At 35.8% G+C, this 23,878-nt stretch overlaps 1 protein-coding gene across 1 annotated transcript; it reads right to left on the bottom strand.

Moving 5' to 3' along the window:
• Positions 1-17,581: 17,581 nt before the first annotated feature.
• LOC133310420 (probable 1-deoxy-D-xylulose-5-phosphate synthase 2, chloroplastic) lies at positions 17,582-21,065 on the bottom strand (the record flags this gene model as incomplete). The annotated part of the gene is made up of 9 exons (XM_061511350.1): positions 17,582-17,728; positions 18,026-18,310; positions 18,396-18,677; positions 18,902-19,209; positions 19,299-19,572; positions 19,673-19,944; positions 20,180-20,330; positions 20,605-20,769; positions 20,904-21,065. Coding segments are annotated over 9 exons (2,046 nt in total), but the record flags the coding sequence as incomplete, so codon positions are not given.
• Between the last annotated feature and the right edge of the window lie 2,813 nt (positions 21,066-23,878).

Here is a 23,878-nt window from a genome sequence, read left to right as displayed (position 1 = left end):
AAATGAATTTCAATGTCAGTATTTTAAATTATTGCAATTTTAAATTTCGTATTTTCAATTATTAGAATTAGGATAAATTAGTTTCATGTTATTTTAATTTTTAATTTTCTTTTTAAGATGTTTTGCATGGGAAAACAAATTGGTGTTGATACCCATTAAAAATAAAAATCAGGAACCAGGCTGCAGCACAAGGTTGTGGGAAAAATCAGGCAAACCTATATCATTTGGGTTAGAATAAAAGAATCAGGCCAAGCAAGCATTGGGCCCAATTCAGACGCAACAATTAAAGTCAAGAAGATGTACAACAAGCCCAACGGTAATTGAATCAGAAGCCGCCACATCATCCCTGACGTTGTAACAAGGCAACGATTAAAAATTCAAGGAAGGGATGAAACAGCACAGCTGTCAGAATCCTGATGCAGCACCGTCCAAATTCATCCATCCATCAACAATGAACCGTTGTGACCCCTTGTGCATTTTCAAACCAATTTAAAAGCCAAGTTCCATATTTTCTACCTCCATTATCGTGTGTTCAATTTTCTGAGTAAAAATTTCTCTCTTCCAACTTCATCTTCAAGAAATTCTTGCAAAAACTCAAGCCACAACAAAGGCTTGAGTTTGGAGTCCCCCAACCTCTTTTCTCTCTTTCACCTGAGGCAACCAAACTGAGTTTGGAGTGGAGCGATGGAGACCCCAAGCACCCGAAGTGGAAAAATTAGGGCAAGGCCCAGTGGGAGCAGCTCTCAATCAGAACCAGTCCCCTCTTTCTCCACCGAGCGAGCAATGCAAAGGCATGAGATCATGCTCAAGCGGACACCATCACCAGACAAGGGCTTTGCCAAGGAATCTCTTGACTCGAATTCATACCCTTCCTATATTTCGGTCATCATCGATGCTCACCAATGGAAGACCTTTTGTTTACATGAGCAAGATGGTGTACTCCTCATCGTCCGAGAGTTCTACGCCAATATGCCCCAAGGAAGGCCTTCGAAGGTGGAAGTGAGAGGGAAGGCTGTACCATTCAGAGCTGCATCTATCAGAAAGATTTATGATCTACCCAAGGTTGTGGACGAGTTTTATGACTGGAAGAACACCTCTGATCAAGAAAAATTACAAGAAGTGCTGGAAGAATGCTGCAGGCCAGGAACCGAGTGGACCGTTACACCCCAGCAGCATATGTCATTTTCAAGAACCACACTTAGGCCTGAGGCTAGAGTGTGGTATCATTTTCTGAAAAACAGACTGATGCCTACGTCTCACACTGAGACAGTTTCAAAAGATAGAGCAATCTTGCTCTGTTGTTTGTTGGATGGAAGACCTATTGACGTAGGCCGAATTATTCATTCTGAAATCTTGGCTTATGCCAAGGTTGACAGTGGTTATTTGTGGTTTCCAGGTTTGATAACTCGTTTATGCAGGGAAGCCAAAGTACCAATTGGAGAGGAAGAGGAGAAAATCAAAATGAATGGAGAAATCTCCCCTGCTGCTGCAAAGAGAATATCAAAGAAGGCTGAAGAGTTAGCACAAGGCAGTGCTATTGCAACCCCTCAGAAAATTGATGACACAGCACCACCTGCTGAAGGTACTGAATTATGGGAGAGGATTGATAAGAGGCTGGATAGAATAGAGAAAGACCAACTGGAGACAAGGAAACTTGTGATGAACAAGTTGAAAGAAATGGATAATTTCATTTTAGGCCAGTTGGGATTCCTCAACTATGCACCTCCAGCCTCAGATGCAGCAATGCCGATGCAGCAAGGGAGTGATGATGAAGGAGAAAAAAGAAGAAGAACTGGAAGAGGAGGTTTAGCAAAAAGATGAAAACATGGAAGATAACCCCTCGGACCAAGAAGAGCAAGATGAAGACTAGATCATAACTTGTAATAGTTTTGATGTAGAAGAAGGAAAAATATCTAGGTTGTATTGCTCTTTTAGTTTCTTTTTGCTAGATGTAACCCCCTGCATCACTTAGAAATTTAATGAAAAAGAGGAACATGTGACGCTAGTTAGTTAGATTTTAAATTCAGTAAATTTAATTTCCATTTTTGTTTGAATAAAGAAGTTAGGTATATGTTACAGCATGAAAATTAGAAAAAGAGTTAGACAAAAAGCCTCAATAAGGAGTAACAAGAAGTTAGAAATTAATGTTGCATCATTAAGGTGAAACAAATTGCATCTTTAGCTATGTTATTATGATCTTTTCTGCTGTAGCAGGATAAAAGTAGTTATGTTGAGTGAGAGTAAGTGCTCTTCAATTTGAAAGGCAATGAAAGAATGAATTGGAGGCTGAAATGATCGAGGCAGAATGCAACTGGAGTGATTGAACAAGCAAGCACAAAGGATGAACATAAAAGTAAGAAAAGCCAAAAGAGTGGATTACGGATGAGGACTTAGGATCCAAAGTTTGATGGATTTGAATCTTACCATATGAGTAAGCCTTGAAGGCTATAAGGGTGAAAGAAGCCGAGCTAAAGCAAGTGCAAAAGCACAAGTAAAAAAAAAAGCCCCTCACAAAAAGAAAAATCAAAGTCAAAAAGACAAAAATAAAATAAGTGCAAATGCACATGAGAAAAGCTCACAAAAATAAAAGAGGGAGCCAAAGTCAAAAGAAAAGCAAGCAAGGTGGACACTCGTTCCTTCAATTCTCTACACATGGTTCTTGATTCAAGTTTGGCAGGGTATGGATACGGCAACTAAGTCTTATGATTCTTAGTTTGATGCTCTCAAGTGGATCAAGCTAACAAGGAAGTTCTTCACACACACACACACACACACACACACACACACTCAATACTCCAGAAGCAAGAAGCCAAGAGAAGATAAGCTAACAAGGCCCAAAGTGGAAATGAAGGCTAAGGTTGAAAAACAACTCTCACGTGTACATTGTTGTTGGAATGCTACATCAGAACTGCTCATCTCAGTAATAGTCATTGCTGCAATTATGCTGCCGAATTTATGCAGACCAATCAATCAATTTCTTCTTTGTTACTCGGGGACGAGCAACGTTTTGAGTTTGGAGTGTGATAACACTCCCAAATGAGAGTTAATTTATTACTTTTAGGATGAATTTGTTGCATAAATTCCATATAAAGTGTTTTAATTGCATGATAATTGAGCTAAATATTGCATATTCATGATTAAGTGCTTTGAGATGACTAAGTATGAAGAATGAGATAATATTCCTTGATTTTGTGTAAGAAAAGATGACTTGTTGAGTGTTTGTCTTTGCAGGAAAAATTGACGTAGGAATGCTGTAGCAGAAAAGCTGACGAAGTAATGACATAGCAAGCGCTACAGCATGACAGCGTGGACAAAGGGACAATCGAACTTTTGAATTTCAAAAGTTAGTTATTCTTCAACAATACACCAGCAAACAAGGGAAGTTTCTGGAGATTTAGTTCAGAAATCACAAGGGTCAAAGACAAATTCAAAGATTGAATCTTATCCAATTCCCAAAGAACAAGGACAACAACCTTGATTCGGTCAACAACATTGGCACAAGAAATCCAAGAAGATAAAGATCTTATCCAATTAAGTGCCAACAAATCCGAAAATCCCAAGGATCAAGGACGATTTCAAAGATTGAGTCTTATCCCAAAATCCCAAAGAACAAGGACAACAAACTCTTGTTCGGTCAACAAAAATATTGGCACAAGAAAATCAAGAAGATTAAGATCTTATCTAATCAAGTGCCAACAGCCCAAGAATTTAGGGATAAGATAAGGCTGCAGCAACCGGATTCATGAATCTCCACTATTAATTCCTAAAGCCTAAAGCCCAACCATTTTTCCTATTTAAGAAGAGCTCCTCCACGAGTTAAAACACAATTCGAAACACAGTTAGAGAGGTTCAAGGTTCAGAAGGCCAGAAGCAAGGAGGAGAGTTTTAGAGGGAGATAGTGGGGTTCTTGGAAGAGGAAGAGCAGCGCTGGAGAAGTGCTGGAGCAAGGCAGTGACGACGTCTTCCTACAACAATTGTTTTCAACTTCTTTTCTGTTTTCCAATGAATTCTTTCTTTTTTTTCTCTTTTTTATTTAATTTCATTATGAGCTAAATTGCTCCATAGGTTAGGTGATAAAGTACCTATGCTGTAACATTGAGATGTATGCCTAAATTTGTTTATGTTAATGTTTAATTAGTTATTCAACGAGTTTGCTTAATCTTATTCTTGTGTGCATGTCGAGAGATACATATGTAATATTGAGAAGGTTGGGGCCGAGAGGTTTCCGAATCCAGACCCTTGTTGAATAGTGTGGATTAATCGAGTTAAATTAACTTAATTAAGTTGTGGGTAGAGAGATCATTCACACCACATAACCTATAACTTGAACTTAACAATTCAGTGATTAGTTTGGCCATAGAGATGTGGGAATTAGTTATTGGGTATATATGTTAGGTTGGCCAAAAAAAGCCCCAGCATACATTAGTGTTTGGTTACTAGTTAAACATCGATATAGCATTGTAAAAGCATCAGATCAGTATTGTTGTATCAGAGAAATTGATCCTGACCTATATCTCATCCATCATCTTAATACCTATTATTTTAGTTTCTTGTTTTCTTATAATTAGTTGCCTTTTATTTTACAAAACCAACAATTATAATCAATCACTTTACTCACTTTCTTCACCTAAATAATCATTACTTGACATTTATTTCCGTGGGAACGATACTTGGACTCACAGATCCCTTTATTACTTGTGACACGTGCACTTGCGTATATTTGTGGAAGATTTAAAATTGATTACAATTTGCACAACATAAAACAACCTCCTAAACACAACCATGATATTTTTAAGGTTTGAAACTCATTGATTTAGGAGAAAAACCACACCCAAGTCCGCGGCCAAGTGAGGAGATTTGGTATTCTTGGAGTTTATTGATCCTCCAATGCTTGGGTATTATGTGGAGGAGTCCTAGGCCTTTCTTGTGAGTAAGTTTCCACACTTTTAATTAGTTGATTCATTGGATTTAAATTTGAAGACCTAGGGCTTGTATGCTTGGATTGATATGGTTAGAGAGCTCAAATTGAAAATGTGTATTAGATAAAAGCGGCTTAGAATGATGTTTTATAGTGATTGAGCTCATACAAATTATTGGTGAAAAATATTGGTAGCTTAGGCAATTTTGATGTTGGTATGCATGACTTTGGGATATTGACATGTTGTAGGACTGTGCAATTGAGTTATGAAATATTTGTATGAGTTAAGTATAAGATTGTATTATGTGTGGAAGTGTTGAATCAAATTAAAAAAACCTTGAGTATGCATCCATGTCGATTTCGGCCATGTGAGGGGATATAAAGTTGGATGATGTAAAATTCATGCAATTGGTATTTTGAGACTTGGAGCTAAGTTTAAATAGGATGTGTGTGGGTGTGAGGTAGTTGAATTGGAAGAAAAATCATTGGATATGTGTGTGTGTGTGTGCATTTCGGCCATAAAGAGGTTAATTAAGGAAAATGGTGTTGTGATGTGATTGGATGGAATTAAGGGCTTGAATTGGTGTTGGGTTGAGCTTGTGAAGCCATAGGAACCTTGAAATAAAATTAAGAACATAGTTTGGTAATTTTGGGCCATTTGGCCGAACCTATGCATATGTTGGGGGGGGGGACTTTGGTGCTTTGTATTTTGATTGGTTGCACCGTTGTGTTGATGATCCTTGTGTGATCATTGTAGGTTTCCTCTCACGGATGTGAACTTGGAACGGTGAGCTTGGTGGGTTACCTTTGGTCCTTGACCAAAAGGATTGTGATGAGTATTTATGTAAAAATTCATGAATGCTTGAGTAACCGAGTTAATGTGGTTATGTGATTATAATTGATATAGGAATGACCTATATGTAGGCATTTCTTATTGGACCAAGCTCGGTGGTGTTTTGCTTTGGAGCTACCTAGAGAAGCAGCTTCCGTACGGTAATCCCTTGGTACTGGGGTTAGTCCCCGTTTGTGCTCCACCATACCCCTTGGGGTAGTGGTTGGAGGCGTATGTTGATAGTGTATTATAACATGCTCATGTTTATATGTATGTATAGTGGGTACATAGGATGTACTGTATCTCTCGCCAGTAGACTATTGCCTTCGCGCGTTACAGACTTCCACTGGATAGGTCTCCGTGAGGGAGTTCCAGTTGACATGGGGTCATGGGGTGTCATCCGTTGAGGAGCACTCTAGGAATATCTCGGGTGTATATGGATGGAAGGATGTCTTGGTTGATGTTCTGGGAACACTTCCTTGGATGAAAACCCATAGGCTATATGCCGAGGCCAATAGGCCGGATGTTGCGTGGATTTGGTATCGACCATTTCAGCTTCATTGTATTTTTTTTTTTTTTGTAATAAGCTTCATCGTATTTTTACTCCATATGCATCCCTACTTCACTAAATCCCTTGCTTTATCCCTCTTTGGTTGTTATAATATGTTATTGATTTACATCTAAGTGATCCATTGGACGGAGTAATCTCCAGAACCTCTGGGTTACTGAGATATATTTTTATATCTCACCCTGTCTCGGGGACTTTATTTCAGGTAGTAGCAGTGAGACAGGAACTGTGGGCAAGAGGCCCCTAGGATGAGAATGTAGACATAGATCTTATTTTGCATTTTGAGGCCATTGTGACATAGGCTAGACTTAGGGCATGAACATTGTATATGGATTTATGTTGATGTATATTGTCATATTTGTTCATGCCATCTTTTTGCCTAAGTCTAGTTATACATTTGTTATGCTTTATTTTGAGGTTTAATTCATTATGTTGTAATTGGGAAATTATAATTGTAATAATGGACCTTGTGTAATATTGAAGGATAATGTATGATGAAAGGGAATTATGCCTATTTTAGTTGATAATTATGTATATGTAGAAAGAATGCATGCAAAATGGATTGAGGTGATTGAAACATGTTAAGTTATGAAAATGTAAGTAATGAGATGTAAATTGAGTAAATTGATATAAATTATTGTGGGTTGTAAGAGCACCAAGGTATTGCTGGTCCTTTAGTGCCACTCTTGTATATTATGTACCATTGATGATAGTTAACACACTTTTGATAAAGTTGGATAGGTTGAATAAATAAAGGAGATGCCGTCGAATTTTCTAGAAAATGACAGATTTTGGGTAAACTTTAGGAGACCATATCTCCCTCCAAAGAAGTACAACAAGGATGTGACATACATCATTTTTAAGATTGAGATGTCAACTACAATGTGTCAAAATTTGGTATACACTGGAGTTGTACGTAGACTTGTAGAGGCGTTTGAACAGGGACTGCCCAGAATTGCCTTGCACTTGGGGCTGTCGGGTTACTGAATTGGGGAATTTATTCCCACCTTAATTCTTGGTGAAATTAGGCCCATGATTTGTCAAATTGAAGCTTGAGGTGTCTAGTTTATTGTATAAAAATTTGAGAGCAATTGGTGGAGTAGTTTGTCCAAAATCGTTGAAAGAGTAGAGGCTGTTTAGAGCCCTGTTTGAGGTTGCTGGCAGCTTTGCTTGTCCAACTTCAAACGGTGATAACCAGAGCAAACGAGGACTTTATAGAACGTGTGATAGCTTGTTGGAAAGATAATTAAGTCTAAAATAACATACTAAAAGATGGGAGGTTCGTAGCATACAGATCTCTTGTAATATCCAGATTACTGAACCATGTTCAGTTATGTAAAATCGTAAAAGTGAGATTTATGCTAAGTGAGTTTATAGAAACCCCTTAGTGACTTGAGAGAAGCATTACATGATAGTTAGGTATTATTTATAATTATTCTGTGTTTATATTTTAGTTATGATCACAGCTTTTACTCATTACGTTTTATTATTATTTTAAATACTCATGTAATGAAAAAGAAAAAGTTTACTCGCATTTTTACAAATGAATTGTTGTGCTTGTAACTGCGCTTAATATCATAATCAATGTTAACAATACCGGTGTACAACAGGCTGTTACAAAAAGATTAGATCTCATTCATCCTCTTCCTCTCTTTATGATATATAGATTTCTTCACTTTCACAATCATCCCATCCCACATATCATATATCAACGAAGACAATAAGCTCTGATCACATTATAAATAGGAGCAATGAAAGCAAGTATATAATCAATTGAATTCCAAAAACAATCATCCAATAATTTTCCCTTCATGAATTTGGCCCTCCCAAGATGTTAAACTCTATAAATACTTTATGTTTCACTTATCACCACATTTTGGAGATCACTCTTTATTAACTTGAATCTCTTCAGCATCACAAACATTGAAACAAAATAGGTATCAGCCATAGAAAGCAACTTCAAACTCATAAACTCATTAAAGATGGTCAATCCCATAGAATAATTCATAATGAAATGCTTTATTGCAGCAACATCACCTACAATATCATAAATTCAACTGCATTCCTCATATATTATTTGATTATTCTCCATATTCTCTGCAGCATAAATATTTTTCACAACTAAACTCAACGAGTGAACAACACATGGTGTCCAAGTAATAGATGGGAATTCCTGCTCAATCAATTGCCTACTCCTTTACAGTTTGCAACATTAGTCTCCCTCGAGCAAACAAACAAACACACTTAAACAAATTACAGAAGTCCAACAAACAACCTGAAAATGAATTTTTTATCCTTAATATCCCCCGAGTACTGTCATGAAATTAATGTGTGGCTTTCTTTGTGAGTCACTCCATCTATCACTTACAATACTCACCCCTTATAAGTCCATGCCTCTCGAATAGTTCACACAACCTACCAATATTTTATTTCTCCTTTTGCAATAGAGTGGTTCGTAACGTGTTATATCCCGATGGCAAATAACCTCCAATATTATGATTTGTTGCATAAGTATATGAAGCTTGGATGTAAGGGTTCTTTGCCAAATTGAATGGCAATCCTGTTGAATAAAAAATTCTAGCAATTAGATAATTTAATTATTCTCGCTCCCTAACATTGAATGCCATCCCAAAAGAACTCGTAGTTCTTCTTTTTTTTGGGCCAGCGAAAGAGCTAGAAAGGGGTAAAGGTACATTTCTGGGTACATTAGATTGCATTCTTTGTTCAGCTTCTTGATCCAATTTTTCCATCTCTATCATGTCTTTATTTTGCACCATTGAGCATTTCCCAATTCCTTTGCCTGATATTTTCAACAAATAAGCCCTTACTCTAGTATACAAACTTTTATAATTGTTTTTACAAAAGTTGCACATCCAAGACAAATTTCCTCTTGCTTCTACTTTAGCATCTATTTTGGTAACACATTTCTATAGGGGTTTATCCAGTAATTCATTGCAGTGGCACTAGCAGAAGCACTAGCAGTAGTGGCACTATCAGTGGCATTGGTTTAGACAGAACTTGAATGATTCATACTGTAATTCTGTAAATGTGTCAAACAAAAATAAAATTAATAAGAAAAATATGACAACACTAAATTAACCAAAATTGTAACTTCAGAGACAATATTAACAATCTAAGTCCTAAGATACAAACGGTTCCATAATAATGTTTGTAATTTGGATCTCTTTCTTCCAAGATGTTGTCAACATTAACTCTAGGTTCATCATCATAAACCAAGAACAATAAAAATACTATCAACCACAATGAACTATCATAGTAACATTATAAAACCTCACACATACACTAAAATTATGAGCAATATGTAGGCACTTTACGAACAATAAATTAAGATAAAAGGAATCTTCACAGATAAAGTAATACCTACAACTAGTAAGACAACAAAATACAATGGTATGCTTAATAGGCAAGATGGAAAATAAGAAATGAAAATTAAGTGGAATTGAAGATTTTAATTTTCGCGGAGTTGTTGCTTGTTAGTTAATGGAAATGGGTGAACAACTGAAAATTTACTTTCAGCTCCATTTCTTAATATTAAGGAGAAACTAAGAATTTTGAGGTTGTAGTGAAACTGCGTTGCACTCTATTTTTCAACACCCCACAATTTGATTGCTACAAGCAAATCTTTTCTTTCTTTCTTTTTCCCCAAAACTTTTCACTACCCCATTTTCTACCTACTTATTTTCAGCTGAACCAAGTATGCCCTAAGGAAAGGATGTCAATTCCTTTGTAGGTGCAAAGATATAAATTCCAAAAGAAAAATTTTCAACTTAAATAACGACATTCACAAACCCGCACATTGTTTAGGGCCTTATTTACGAATTCCCCATCATAGCCCTCATTACCCACTTCAAATAGAAGAAAAAAAAGGATGAGAAAGAGAGACCAGATCAGTGAGACATAAAGAGAGATTAGAGAGAGACATTAGAGCACATATCAGTTACTAGCAGGAGCCGATGGTAGACGACGGCAAAGGTATGCGAAGGAGGAAGAAAGAGAGTAGTGGCGCGAACGAAATGGGTTTGGTGAAGTTTTTCTTTAAATATTTATTAAATGTTTTTTAATTCTTTTTAAATATAATTTTATTAATATATTTTAAATTTTAAATGTTTTAAAATTAATTTTTTAATGAAAATGACATTTAACAGTGTCAGACATGGTCAAATTCGCATGCCGAAATAGTCAATGTGTCCCAAAAAATTGACCGCATGTCTGAGCGTGTCGGTGTCGAACACGTGTATGACATTTATTTTTGAGTGAAATTGGCGTGTCGATGCTTCCCAGCCATCAATCATCCAATACATAACCATAACTCGAAAGGAGCATAATGGAACAACAAAAAGGATAAATCCCAAGGTCCAAGAGTTTACCTCTTGCAGACTTTCTTTCCAAAGCTTTATCAATATCCAAGAGATCAAAACCACCAATTTTCACACCAATACCACCTATTTAAAAGGTGTAAATCCAATTAATAATACATATGACACATATATTGTCAAGCCCATATATAGAACTTCACCAAGAACATATATGTAGCATCTTACCCTATTCTTGAGAATTTCAAGAAGCTAGGTCTTGGCCAAAGGAAAGCTCCAATGATTGGTCTTCAACTAAGACTCCACTAAGTTCAATACTACATCATCAACACATACAAAACCACTATCAAAATCCACTCCCAATTAATAACTTACAAAACCTATAATTTATCAAACCCTAGGTTATGAAATGTCCATGAAAACTCATAGGGTGTTAGGTTTCCTTACCTTAAAGCTTCAACCAAGAATAGAGAGGAGGTTTTCAAGCTACCAAGAGATCAAAATCTCCATCCATGACCACCCCCAATGCTTGCACGAAAATGGGTCTATCTTTGATGGGTTTTTTTTCTCTCAAAAGGAGCTTCTAAGGTTGAATATAAGATATGGGTTTCACTTTCTATGTATAGCTTAGTATCTTTGATAAAATGGAATGGCCATTCGATGGCTTAATCAAAAATGGGTTTTTAAGGATGAAAGAAAATAAAGTTTGGCCATGGAGGAAATGTGTAACACCCCGTATATATCCGGTAATGTTATCATACTACCGTATTAAGCTGCGCTTAATTAAAAATGCGGAATATCTTTTTCTTTTCAATTATGATGCCATTAATCATTACCAACTTGATTACTTAACCATTTTCAAAACATCTCCTGTATGTATATTGCAATAAACAGCTAACTGGAATACCTCATTAATTAAATAACATAAGTATGTCTCTAGTCACGGAACTACCACACGTAGACCGAACCAACTAGCAGTTTATATAACTCCAACTATAAGTACTAACATCAGTGACATGGACAATCCCCATGCTCACACACATAAGGCAACAAAGCCCACATCGTCTCATCAACAGTAACATAATAAAAGTAAGCTAATACATCAAATCAGCAGATATAACTAGCATCCAACATGTCAGCATAAATAACAGCAATATCATCAACTAAGCTCTGGCCTTCTGCCGCCAGAGACATCAGTCCCCATACTACCTGAACCTGAAATAAGCATTCCCCAAACATGGGGTGAGATCTCTAAACAAGAAATCTCAGTAAGACAAGGGGTCCTCAAGGATCTTCCACCCTAAGCTCACTTACATGTGCAATATAAGTTCAAAAGCAGTTCATCAATATCATTTCTAAAATAGTGCAATGCAGCAGATAATCATGTCATGTGTGTCAATACAATACTTATAAGAGAAATGCAGGAATACGTGTATTACCCACACAATATGCAAGACGCTACTTGCACCCACCCACAGACTCACCATCTTGTATGACGCTACATACTCAGGCTTACCGACTAAGTGAAAACAACACATACATATTATAAGCCATTGCACATACCAGCTCAAAAGCATTTCAAAATATCAAAAGCATGTAACACAGCATGCATATAACATACCCCAATGGGACATGGTGGAACCACAACATGGCTAAACCGAGGACACAAAAGCTTACCTTGCAAGCTAACACTCCAAGCCAAGAGTCCAACCAATCCTCAAAGTCCAAACACAGCAGAATCACAATCTGATATGGACCAATAATAAATCAATAAACATGCACTACAAGCATACATCATAGAGACAACGTCTTTCTTATACGTTTTACGTCTTAGGGCTTCTCACCAAGCCGTAAGCCCTTAATCCATTGATTCTGACTTAGTTCAATAATTACAGAAGTTCAACTTCCTAAATTTAGGGTCCACAAACCCTCAAACATTAGTTCTGGATGAACAGTACGCTACTGTTCCACGCAAACCCAGAATATCCGGATATTTGTCGGGGACATATCCGGATATCAATATCCGGATATCTCACTGGCAATATCCGGATATCAATATCCGGATATCCAGATCCTCATATCCAGATATCAATATCCGGATATCCATATCTGGATATCAATATCCGGATATTTATCGACCAAATATCCGAATATTTCGCGACAGAATGCAGTTTCTGCATTTCGCGAAGATATCCACCAAAGGTCCAACTTTTACCAAATAAATGCGTTCAAGACTCCATTTTTAGGTCTATACAGGTTCATACACATGTTAGTTACTTGCTTAACTCATTTACATGCAAAGACACTACCTTTAAATCATTTAAACTCATAATTAAGGTTAGGCAACTAACCAAAGCTTCAAACTCAGAAATGGAAGGATCTTGGAGCTCACAACCAACTCCAAAGGTTCTGACTTGGTCCCAAAACGAAAATGCTAACACAAGCTTGGATCTTTCTACACAAAGGAAGCTTCGTGAAGCTTCACAAGCCAAGAACAAGAGCTCTCACCAAAGGGACACCAACTCAGCCCCTCAACACCTCGCCAACAATATCTACAACTCAGAATGAAGAACTCACCTCCTTCACAAAGCTCACACACACTCAACCAAGACACCCACTCAAGTGTTTGATGAAGAAACCAAGAAGAAAGGAAGCTCATTGGCTCACAAAAATGAAGAAGAAGGTGGCAAAGGGTGGCTGACTTCAAGACTCAGCAAAAATCACGTAGGAGACACAATATGGCCTAGGGTTTAGTGCCCACAAGGCTTATATAGGCGGTTAAGTCACTAACACACAGTATTAACTTTAATAGCTACGAAACTTATATGGCTCAACTATTCTTAAAATGTGGAACATTTGATTTTAACCTAAGAACATCCGACATATTTTTTAATTTGTACTAGGTTTATCTTTTTGATGTTTCTAGCCTAGGAATCCTATCAAAATATATATTAATGGACTCATAATGATGTTATGCATGTGATGAAGATGTTAATCATGCATGAGTTATATATGATCACACAGATAGAGATAAGAACATAAATGTAAGTCATGTCCCAAGTAGAGTACTAGGATGTTTGCGCGTGTGCACTCTTCAAATTTCAACATGATTCATAAGGACAAGGACATTGTAACATAAAATATTCTATACTATCCCAAGTAAGCTAGGACTCTTCAAGCTTTTCACCACTTTTGGTCTATTTATTACTTTGTTTCATAATATGCTTCATATTCAATTTGGCCATGACTTTTCTTCTATGTTAGGATGGATTTATTTGTCTTGCTTTGATCATAGTCAAAACTATAATATCCAATACAAGCTCTAGTGGCTTTATATCTTCAAGTGGTGGTGGAGGCAATGAATATGGTGGTGGCAGCTGCTGCAATGGGGTTGGTTGAGGTTGGGATTGTGGCAAATTTTATTTTGAGAAAAGTATTTAGCTTATAACTTCTGCTGTTGATAAAAAAAAGGATTTTGACCTTTTTGCGGTTTTTTTTTTTAAATCTAACATCCAAACACTTATCTAGATTGAGAAATAATATTTTTGAAAAAATATAATTTCTAAAAAAGCCCATCTGAACCAAACCTAAGTCGTTCAACCAATGTAGACAGATGGGAATGGACTCTGCTGGACTTATGCTCATCCTCATACTAGTATAATACCTAATAAGGCTTAACTAACATGAAAAAAGCCAAAACGTGAACACAAGTGCCATACATAGCATTCACCTTATGGTAGTCTAGAAGACATAAACCCTTTATAGGAGTTTTATACTAAAACTCGTATTGTAGAGAAATATCTTATAAACATGCTCATTATTAGAGATATATTTTATATATGATTGATTTGGACAATGATAATTCAATGGTATAATTAATTCACATGTTTCTTTTGTTTCCACTGTATTTCTTTCCTACGGACTGTATCCTTAGAGGAGATAAATCTTGGACAGATCCTGCAATCTTAGCTTAGTTGAGTCATGGCTCGAATATATTGTAAAGAAAGATGGCTAACAATATCACAAGAGGAGGGGGTGAATTGTGGTTAACTTCTTTTTGAAGAAACTTAGTTTTTCAAACCTATTTTTCAAGAAACCTCACCAAAACATGGTAGAACAGAAATCAAACCCTTACAAACCCAAAAACAGATTCAAAGCAATGTAAATAACATCACAAACAGAGAATTAATAGCGAAAATTAAAAAGATAAGGGTAAGGAAGATAAAACACCAAGCTACATCCAAACTGAGGTCGATCATCCACTATGTTCAGAACTTCCAACTGATGCTTGAAAAATTGATGTATAATTAGAATTTTACAAGATCTTTGATCACCAAACTCAACCTATACACTTATATGATAACTCCAATTGAGCAAAACAAAATTACAGCACCAAGAAACCTTCAAACAAATGTAGAACAACCTCTCTACGTTCACAATTACAGAAGAAAAGATTAGGCGAAGAAGAATATTGAGCTTTTCTCTCAAGGTATGCAAAATAAGCCTAAATAAGGGTTAATTCTTAAAAACAGAGTGTTTCTGCATTTCTCTTTTTTTTTTTCTGATTTAGAAACCCTAATTACATGTTTATATAGAAGTCATATGAGAATCATAGCCGTTTATAGGTGTTGAACTCTTGATTTCAAATTTTAAGTTCATAACAGACTCATATCCATATATCTGTCGGGCTCGTATCCGGATATGCCATATCCTGACATATGAACAGTATGTATCCCGATATATTGTATCTCGATATATGAACAGTGTGATCCCGATATGCTGTATCCTGATATGTGAACAGTGCGTAACAGGATATATCAATGACAACAAGCCTATTTTTGACATTTTCGATCCAAATCAGTTCCAAATGATTTCTAATGACTTTTAACATATGAACGAATATTTCTAACATCATTTTAACAACTTTCCATGTGTGCGGCATTTTATGCATGATTCAAGCATGTATTTTCCTTATATACGAGTTTATGACTTATGAATGCAATACTCAAAAGATAAACCTCAATAAATTCATTCTCTAAGGGCTTATTTGGGAGTCACTCTTAAGAGGTAAAGGGTAGGAAGAGAAAGGTTTTACTTATGCCTTCCTCTTGTTTGTGAGTTTAAAAAAACAGGGGAAGAGAATTGGAGATTTTTGTAAAACCCTCAAAACCCTTCTCACCCTTAAAATCAAAGTTCTCCCAATATGGGGGGTTTGAGGGGAAAATATTAGAAATTACTTATCTGCCTTAAAATTAAATTAAATTTTATTTGTAAAATATAATAATTATATTAGTTTTTTAAGAAATTATAAAATTGTAAAAATATCTCATTAACTCTTTATTTTTCTTCTTTATCATATTTTTAACTCCCAAACAAGGGGAAAGGAATATCCTTCATTTTCCCTTAGATCCCTTTCTTTCTGTTCCCCTCCAAACTCCCATACAAAGCCTAAGTTTCTAAGACTCAAACTAATGTAACAGACGATAATTCCTATGAGTGTCTTTGTCTTCACTTGTCTTCAAGCTTTGAGCCTTGTAGTGCCTTACTTCATTTGAAACCTTTGACTTTAATGTTGACTTTGTCTTCTTGATTAGTCCCATCACTTTTGCATGTTGTCTTGGTCTTCTAACATATTTGGGATTTTTTGCACTGCCTTCTATGTTAAGCTTGTAGGTGCTTTGTCATCATCAAAACTCAATGTCTTTGTAAACTTAGGGTTCAACATTTATATTTTAGTTTTATACTTTTAACAAATCCTATTTTGTTTGTTTTGTTATTAAAATGGAAATATTAATGTACAAAAAAAATATTGATAGTATAATTATTGAGCATGGTTAAATCATTAATTGATATTGAGCATGAAGTGATTTCATAATGGTCATAAAATCACCATAATAAGTTGAGGTAAAATGACCATACCAATGCGGTTTTTTGTTGTTGTTGAAATAATGTACTTTTGAAAGATATTACCAAACTAATGTAGTTAGTTCCACACGCCATTCATATAAGACTAGTCCTGAACATTTCTAACGTGGGACTACCACGCTAGTAACCAGTCATGCATCGTAAACTTGCGGGACAAGTTCCGCTTGCATTTCATGGGAGACTATTTGAAATGTGAACCTAGACATTGTGTGGTCACAATCATGCCACATGACAAGGACTAGTAAGTCTTGCACGCTGATTATACGAGACTAGCCCTGCACGTTAACCATGCAAGACTTACTAGTGGACAATAACCACAAGTCCCACATAGCTAATGTGCGAGACTAGTCCGCGTATGACAATTGTAATTCCCACATCTCTAACGTGCGTGATTAATCTAGTTTGGTCAACATGTGAGACAGACTGCATGCATTTAATTATATGTTTGAAAAGTGTATTATTCCAATAATTGTTTTTTAAAATTGCATTAGTATGGTAACTTTTGCCTATTAAGTTGACAGAGAGGGTCAATGACCATCTGCAGATTTAAATAAAATGGATGGGCAAATTCAGATAGTTTTACTTTTGTGACTAATGTAAGGGTATGATTGCTTTACTACCGGAGGGGGGCGTGGCGTACTTTAGTTTTGCTTTTTGGGCAATCATGATTTTTGACGACTTATGTGGTGTTTGTAATGTGTTAATTACAGTAGTATAACTAATAAACATACACTATAATGCCTTGATTGGTTCCTTAAGTACATATTGCAAGAATAAATTCGTCTCTTGTTTGACTTATGATTCTTGCTCCTCACACTCCGAAATATGGGTGCACCAAGATGTGATATCCAAGAGATGTCAACCCAAACAAGAAGCACTCCAACAACGGCTTTAGTAGTGGAGCTATTTACAACTTGCTCTCAACCACAATGGCAACTGGAGTCTTCTAAGAATACAATGTATCTTTCAGGTCCCAGGTCAAGATCCTTATTCCATTTGTGTTTTTATTTGAACAGAAGAGCTTCTTTTGGCTTTTCCAAAAGAGACAAGACTGTTGCAGCAATATGATTTGATGAAAGTCCTGCTTCTTCAGTCTGATCTTTGGGTGATCCATGCTCAATGTACCTATCAGGAAGCATCATTGCTCTCCACTGCAGGTAAAGCTCACAAAGGAATTACAACAATGCAAATGAGTGACATATCTAAAGAATTAAAACACTCCCCATTAAACCCAAAATAGCGTGAATAGAAGGTGAGAACAATCATTTTATACAGTCTTATCCTTACATGTTTGTAAAGAGGTTATTTTTCATATTTGAATCCATAATCTTTTAGTTATAAAGGAACGTCTTTACCACTAATTCAGGTTCGCCCTCTTTTATCTAAAGAATAATAATTTAAAAATGAAATCGATGGAAGGAGTTAATTCTCCTTAGAGGAAGGTTTACCTTTAAAGGTCCATCCAGGATACCAGCTAAGCTTAAGAATTGTGAAACATGTGATCCGAAACCTCCAATAGAACCCTCTTCCACTGTGATGAGTATTTCATGCTCTTTAGCTAGTAGCTTAACGAGACCAGTATCCAAAGGTTTACAAAATCTAGCATCTGCAACTGTGACATAAACACCTAGTGATTTAAGCATTTCTGCGGCTTGCCAACATTGTTGAACTATAGAACCGTATCCCAAAATAGCAACTCTGCTTCCTTCGATTAGAATTCTCCCCTTTCCTATCTACATAACCAAAAAACACTTCAATTTGGTTACATAACTAATAAGCATTCTGTTTGGAAAATGTGTGCTAGTTACTCATGCTAACCTCAAGTGGGGTTCCTTTGTTATTTGGTGGCAGAGTGGTTCCAATTCCATTGCCCCTTGGAAATCTAAAGCAGCTTGGTCTGTCATCTATAGCTGTTGCGGTTGCAACCATGTTCATCAGTTCAGCTTCATCAGATGGAGCCATGACCACCATGTTGGGCAAGCAAGCCATGTAAGTTATATCAAATGCTCCACAATGGGTTGGTCCATCTGCACCAACCAAACCAGCTCTATCCAGAGCAAATCGTACAGGTAGTTTTTGAAGATCAACATCGTGGATTACCTTCACACCCAATATAAATCACAATGTGAGATTGTTTGTTGATAGTTAGCTACTAGTTAACTTGCGGAAGAAAATAAATCTTTGTACGTAGTCTTATCTATGCATTATAGTCTCTTTGCAATAATACAAGAACAAGACTGCGTATAAGGATTTCTTCGTCCCTAATCTCACAAATCGGGGTTTAATGGGTAGTTTTTTTTGTTTTTTTTTTGTTTATGACTCACCTGATCATATCCACGTTGTAGGAATGATGAATAAATAGCACAAAATGGCTTGAGGCCTTCAGCAGCTAACCCAGCTGCAAATGTAACAGCATGTTGTTCAGCTATCCCCACATCAAAACAGCGGTCTGGAAACTTTTTCAGGAAATAATTTAGGCCAGTTCCACCACCCATTGCTGCGTGAATGGCTACTATCTTATCGTCTACTTCAGCTTCCTTTATCAAAGATTCAGCAAAGTACTGGGTGTATGAAAGTGTTGAGGCTTTTGCCTTAAACTGGTGGCCTGTTTTAGGATCAAACTTGACAACACCTGAAAGTGTGAGAGTATGAGCATCCTTAAGAATTGCTCATCATGATTTTGTTAAGATTATAAAAAGAAAAAAAAATTCCCTTTCTGACCGTGCATTTTATCAGCTGCTGCTTCAGCTGGAGGGTATCCCTTCCCTTTCTCTGTCACAATGTGAATCAAAACTGGACCTGGGGCTGGCATTGCTTTTACTTTTTCAAAAATGGTGACCAGATCTTCAATGTCATGACCATCCACAGGTCCTATGTAGTATAAGCCAAGCTCCTCAAAAAATGTAGAACCAGAAGCGCTTATCATACCTCTTGCATACTCGTCCACTTTTGCTGCAACTTGGTGTGTTTGTCCTCCTATTTGCTTTGTGATACTCTTTAGCAGATAAAATTAGAGTCAAATGCCAGAGTTTGGAAATTTGAGATAAGTACTGAAACCATGATGTTGGTTACTAAGTAAAATTTGAGAGGCTTACTTTTGCAGCTTCTCTAAGTTTTCTGAATTGGGTGCTTGCTTGAATCTTGCTTAAAGCACTACTTAGGGCTCCAACTGGAGTTGCAGGGCCATCAAGTGTGGCAGTTGGTAAAGAAACTTGCTTGTTGTCATTAAGTATAATTATCAAGTTAGCATCAAGGAATCCTGCATTGTTCATGGCCTCATAAGCTTGGCCTGCAGTTATTGCCCCATCTCCAATCACTGAAATGATACTATTGTTCTTTTCCAATAGATCCCTTGCAACAGCCATGCCTACCAATTTTTTTAACCAAAAAACAGGAGAGCCTTGAGAATTTTGTTTAATAAGGGAGATTCATGCATGTACTATAAATTTAATTTTACTGTACACAAGGCTCCCGACTTGTGAGAGTAGAGCTAAGGGTCTATTCTCTATTGCACGCCGCCTTACCCATTCAGTCACAAGGAGCTTTCTCCAAGACTCGCTCTCAAAAAAGTATATTGGTTTTAATATTCAAAAATATCTTACCAAGACCGGCAGATATACTTGTAGAACTGTGACCAGCACCAAAAGCGTCATGAATGCTCTCATCCCTTTTGGGAAAGCCTGCTAGCCCTGAAGTCTTCCTAATGGTGTGCATCTTGGACCTTCTACCTGTGAGAATCTTGTGTGGGTATGCCTGCAATTTGGATACTTCTTAGACCATCTTAAACATGACATTAACACTTGATAATAATGGAAAAAGATAGACAGGGAAGCAGGAATCAGAAATTTTATTACAAGAGCAATTTTTTCTACACGAATACAGTTTATATTTCTTTTATTTTCCTATGTGATTGGAAAAACCACTCCCTATTAAACCACGTAGCGAAGTGGTGAGGGCAAGTGTCTTACCCTTGCATATTTAATTTTCTATTGGAAAAAAACAGTAAATAAGAGGATCAAAGATTTACCTGATGGCCAACATCCCATATAATCTTGTCTTCAGGGGTGTTGAAAACATGATGCAAAGCCACTGTTAATTCCACCACTCCCAAGCTTGAGCTAAGATGCCCACCAGTATTAGATACACTATGTACAATGTCTGCCCTTAGTTCTGCTGCAAGTTGTTCAAGATCCTGACAAATACAGGCATAATCTTATACACAAACCAGCAAAAATCATAGAAAATAACTGTTGTGCCAGGCACAGACAAGAAAAATGTCTTATGCCATTGACTCTCACAAATGGATGCCAGTTTTAAATGGTTCACCTGTGTGGACAGATTCTTCATATGAACTGGGTAATTGATTGTATCCAACAATGGTGTTGCTGGTTTCTCCCCTGAGTAGTTGATCTTCCATCCATCTTTCTCTTTCTTTATAATAGTCATTTCCACATCACCTGAGCTAGTTGTTGAAGCTCTCACACATAGCTGACATAGACACAATCACACATCAACCATCATCAGTGAAAAAATCATGGTCTTTTGAAAGAAAAAGAAGAGTGACCCATTATGCAAGGAAAAGAGAGGAACATAATATTATATGTACAGAGATGGTGTCTAGCCTTTTGAAATGGTTAGATCATAAAAGACAATTGAAACATTAGTTACAGTTATGTGTTTTGTGATTCACCAATTAACCTGTTTTCTGCAACCATGGTTTGGACTTGGAGCTTTGTGTTTGTGGCATGGGGGCAGAGAATGATTTGGCTTAACAAAGGTACAGAAGGCCATGGTTTTTCAAATCAACGCGAGAGAGAGAGAGATGGAGAAAGATGTTTACAAGTCTTCAGGAAGAGACCAGACATGAACCAGAGCCACCTACGTGCTGGTTCTTGCATTTAAACCAAAAGGTGGAACTCATATATATGGAGAGTAGAGTGCCTAAAAAAACCAAACCAAGGCTGAAGAATTTTCTTTTTCTTTTTGTTTTTTTTTTTTTTTTTTTTTGTAAATTCTTTTTGTTTATTGCTTCTAGCATTGTTCTTTTATATCTTTATTATTATCCTTTCTTTTTCTTTTATTTAAAATCATTCCGAGCAGCTAACTCTTTCTTATGTTTATAATCTAATTGGGACATCGTCAATTTTCATTTTTATTTTCTATCTTTCGATATTATCAGTTCTTTATTTTCAGAAAAATGATCTCATCAATTAATTAATTCAGTGAGATATTTTGATACAAGCCAATTTTTTTTATTTTTTATAAGAAAAAACTACTTAATCATTATTTTAAATTTAAAAGAAGACTCACTAGACCCTCCAATTTAGTGTCTTCTTTTCAGATTTTGTATAAGTTCACTTAGTCCACTATTTAAGATAGGAACACCATTGACAGGGGAGAAAGACACACACCATTGACACCATAATATTTCAAAAAAAAGAAGAAGTAGAGATTTACTCTAAAATAAAAACAATGTGATATTTTTATTTTATTAAAAAAATATATTAATTGAAAAAAATATTAATTGAAAAGAATGAACATAGTAATTTCAAAAAGAGTAAATATACTTTTTGGTCCTCAGCCAATTTTACGATGCCCGCTTTAGTCCCTAGCGAATAAAAAGGCCCATCGTGGTCCCTAAGAAATTCAAAATAGACCCATTTTAGTCTTTTTAGGGACTAATATGGGTCTTTTTTGAATTTGCGAGAGACTACGATTTCAACTAAATGAGTCCATTTTGAATTTCTTAGAGACCACAATGGGCCTTTTTTATTTTTTAGGGACTAAAACGGACATCATGAAATTTACTGAGGACTAAAAAAGATATTTACTCTTTCAAAAATATAGCTAGTGCACGCAGATAAATAAAGAATAAATGTGATAGAAAACTTTGGGATTAGCAAGGCATTTGTTCTCCAACTTACAAAGTAGATCGCATTAGTCACGAACAAGTATATTTTTGGTCAAATCTTATTATCCCTGCTCACTTTGACAAATGTAAGCTTTTAATTTCAATGAGGTGCTTTTTTTACATATGTATATATAAGGAAATAGTGGTAATTTTTACGTATATTAATGTTATAGGACAATTATCTTTTTGTTTGAATAATCGATAGTCGATTCTCGATATAAATTTTTTCCATAATAAGTAGAACATTTATTTTATATCGTAGTAGTGAGTAGTTGCACAATTAATTTGAGAGTTCAAATTTGATAGGCGACTAAAGACAAATCCATTCAACGCATACCCATATTTTCATATTAATTGGTTGAGGTTCTTGTTTCCAAAAAAAAATTGGTTGAGGTTCTTGAAAAGCATCAATTATTGAAAAGTGATGCTTAAGAACGCTTTACAATGTCTTAAGCAAACAATATCAGTGTTATAATATTAAAGTATATCTTATTAGAATCATATAAAGTAATACTTCCACGACCCAACTTGGCTTTTGGAAATTTTATTATGAATATATTCATTTATCTCTTTTTGTAGTGAACTGCGTGTTGGGGTTTATTCCTCTTTTAATATGTTGGCAACTGAGCATTAATGATTCAAGGCTCTATGTCTGAACAATCTCTTAATAAATACAATTACCCATTAAATGAAGAAGATTTTGGAAAAAGGAATGAAAAAATTGCCCATCTGTATAATGAGATGAAATTCTAAAGAGAAAATTTAGATAGTGATTATGATTTCTCTTTTGTGAAGAGAAAAGGTGTGTATACATTCTCTGTGAGAAGAACTGTGTGTATTTCATTCTTTTAAGGGTGAAGAATTGAGCATAATTCTCTAGTTCTATAATAGGGAAGAACTTGTTGTAATCGTATTATTTATGGTTTTAATGTTTCTAAAGTGAATGTAGATAAGTTATCTATATTCGCTTCTAAAATGATATTGTTTCGAGTTGAAAAATTAAAAAATTATAATGAAAATGACTATTATAACCTTGAAATAAATTATAAATTTAAAAATACCTTGATTTTCGTCTCAAAACGACGTCGTTTTAGACTCAATGTAAATAACTTATCTACATTAACCGTAGAAAAAGTGAACCCGTTATTTATATAGTGAAAATTTTTCTAAACTAATCCGTGATTTTTATCTTTTTGTATTAGAAATGGTTTTGCGCATTAAAATTGTTGTATTTTTTTTCTATCTTCCATCATCTCCTTCTATTAGTGATTAACTTAATAATAGCTAGGCTGACCTCCAAATGTCAACTTAACGTAATTCTACTTGCTTCCATGCTGATCAGAAGGAACTCTTCTCAAACCTTAATCTCTTAATAGCTTAATGTGTTGAG

The sequence above is a fragment of the Gastrolobium bilobum genome, unplaced genomic scaffold (genome assembly GCF_033153095.1).
Source record: "Gastrolobium bilobum isolate Gb01-03AN ecotype WA unplaced genomic scaffold, APGP_CSIRO_Gbil_v1 utg135967, whole genome shotgun sequence".
Taxonomy (NCBI): Eukaryota; Viridiplantae; Streptophyta; class Magnoliopsida; order Fabales; family Fabaceae; genus Gastrolobium; species Gastrolobium bilobum.
The sequence above is the reverse complement of the archived record's forward strand: the minus strand, read 5'-3'. Positions and strand labels throughout refer to the sequence as shown.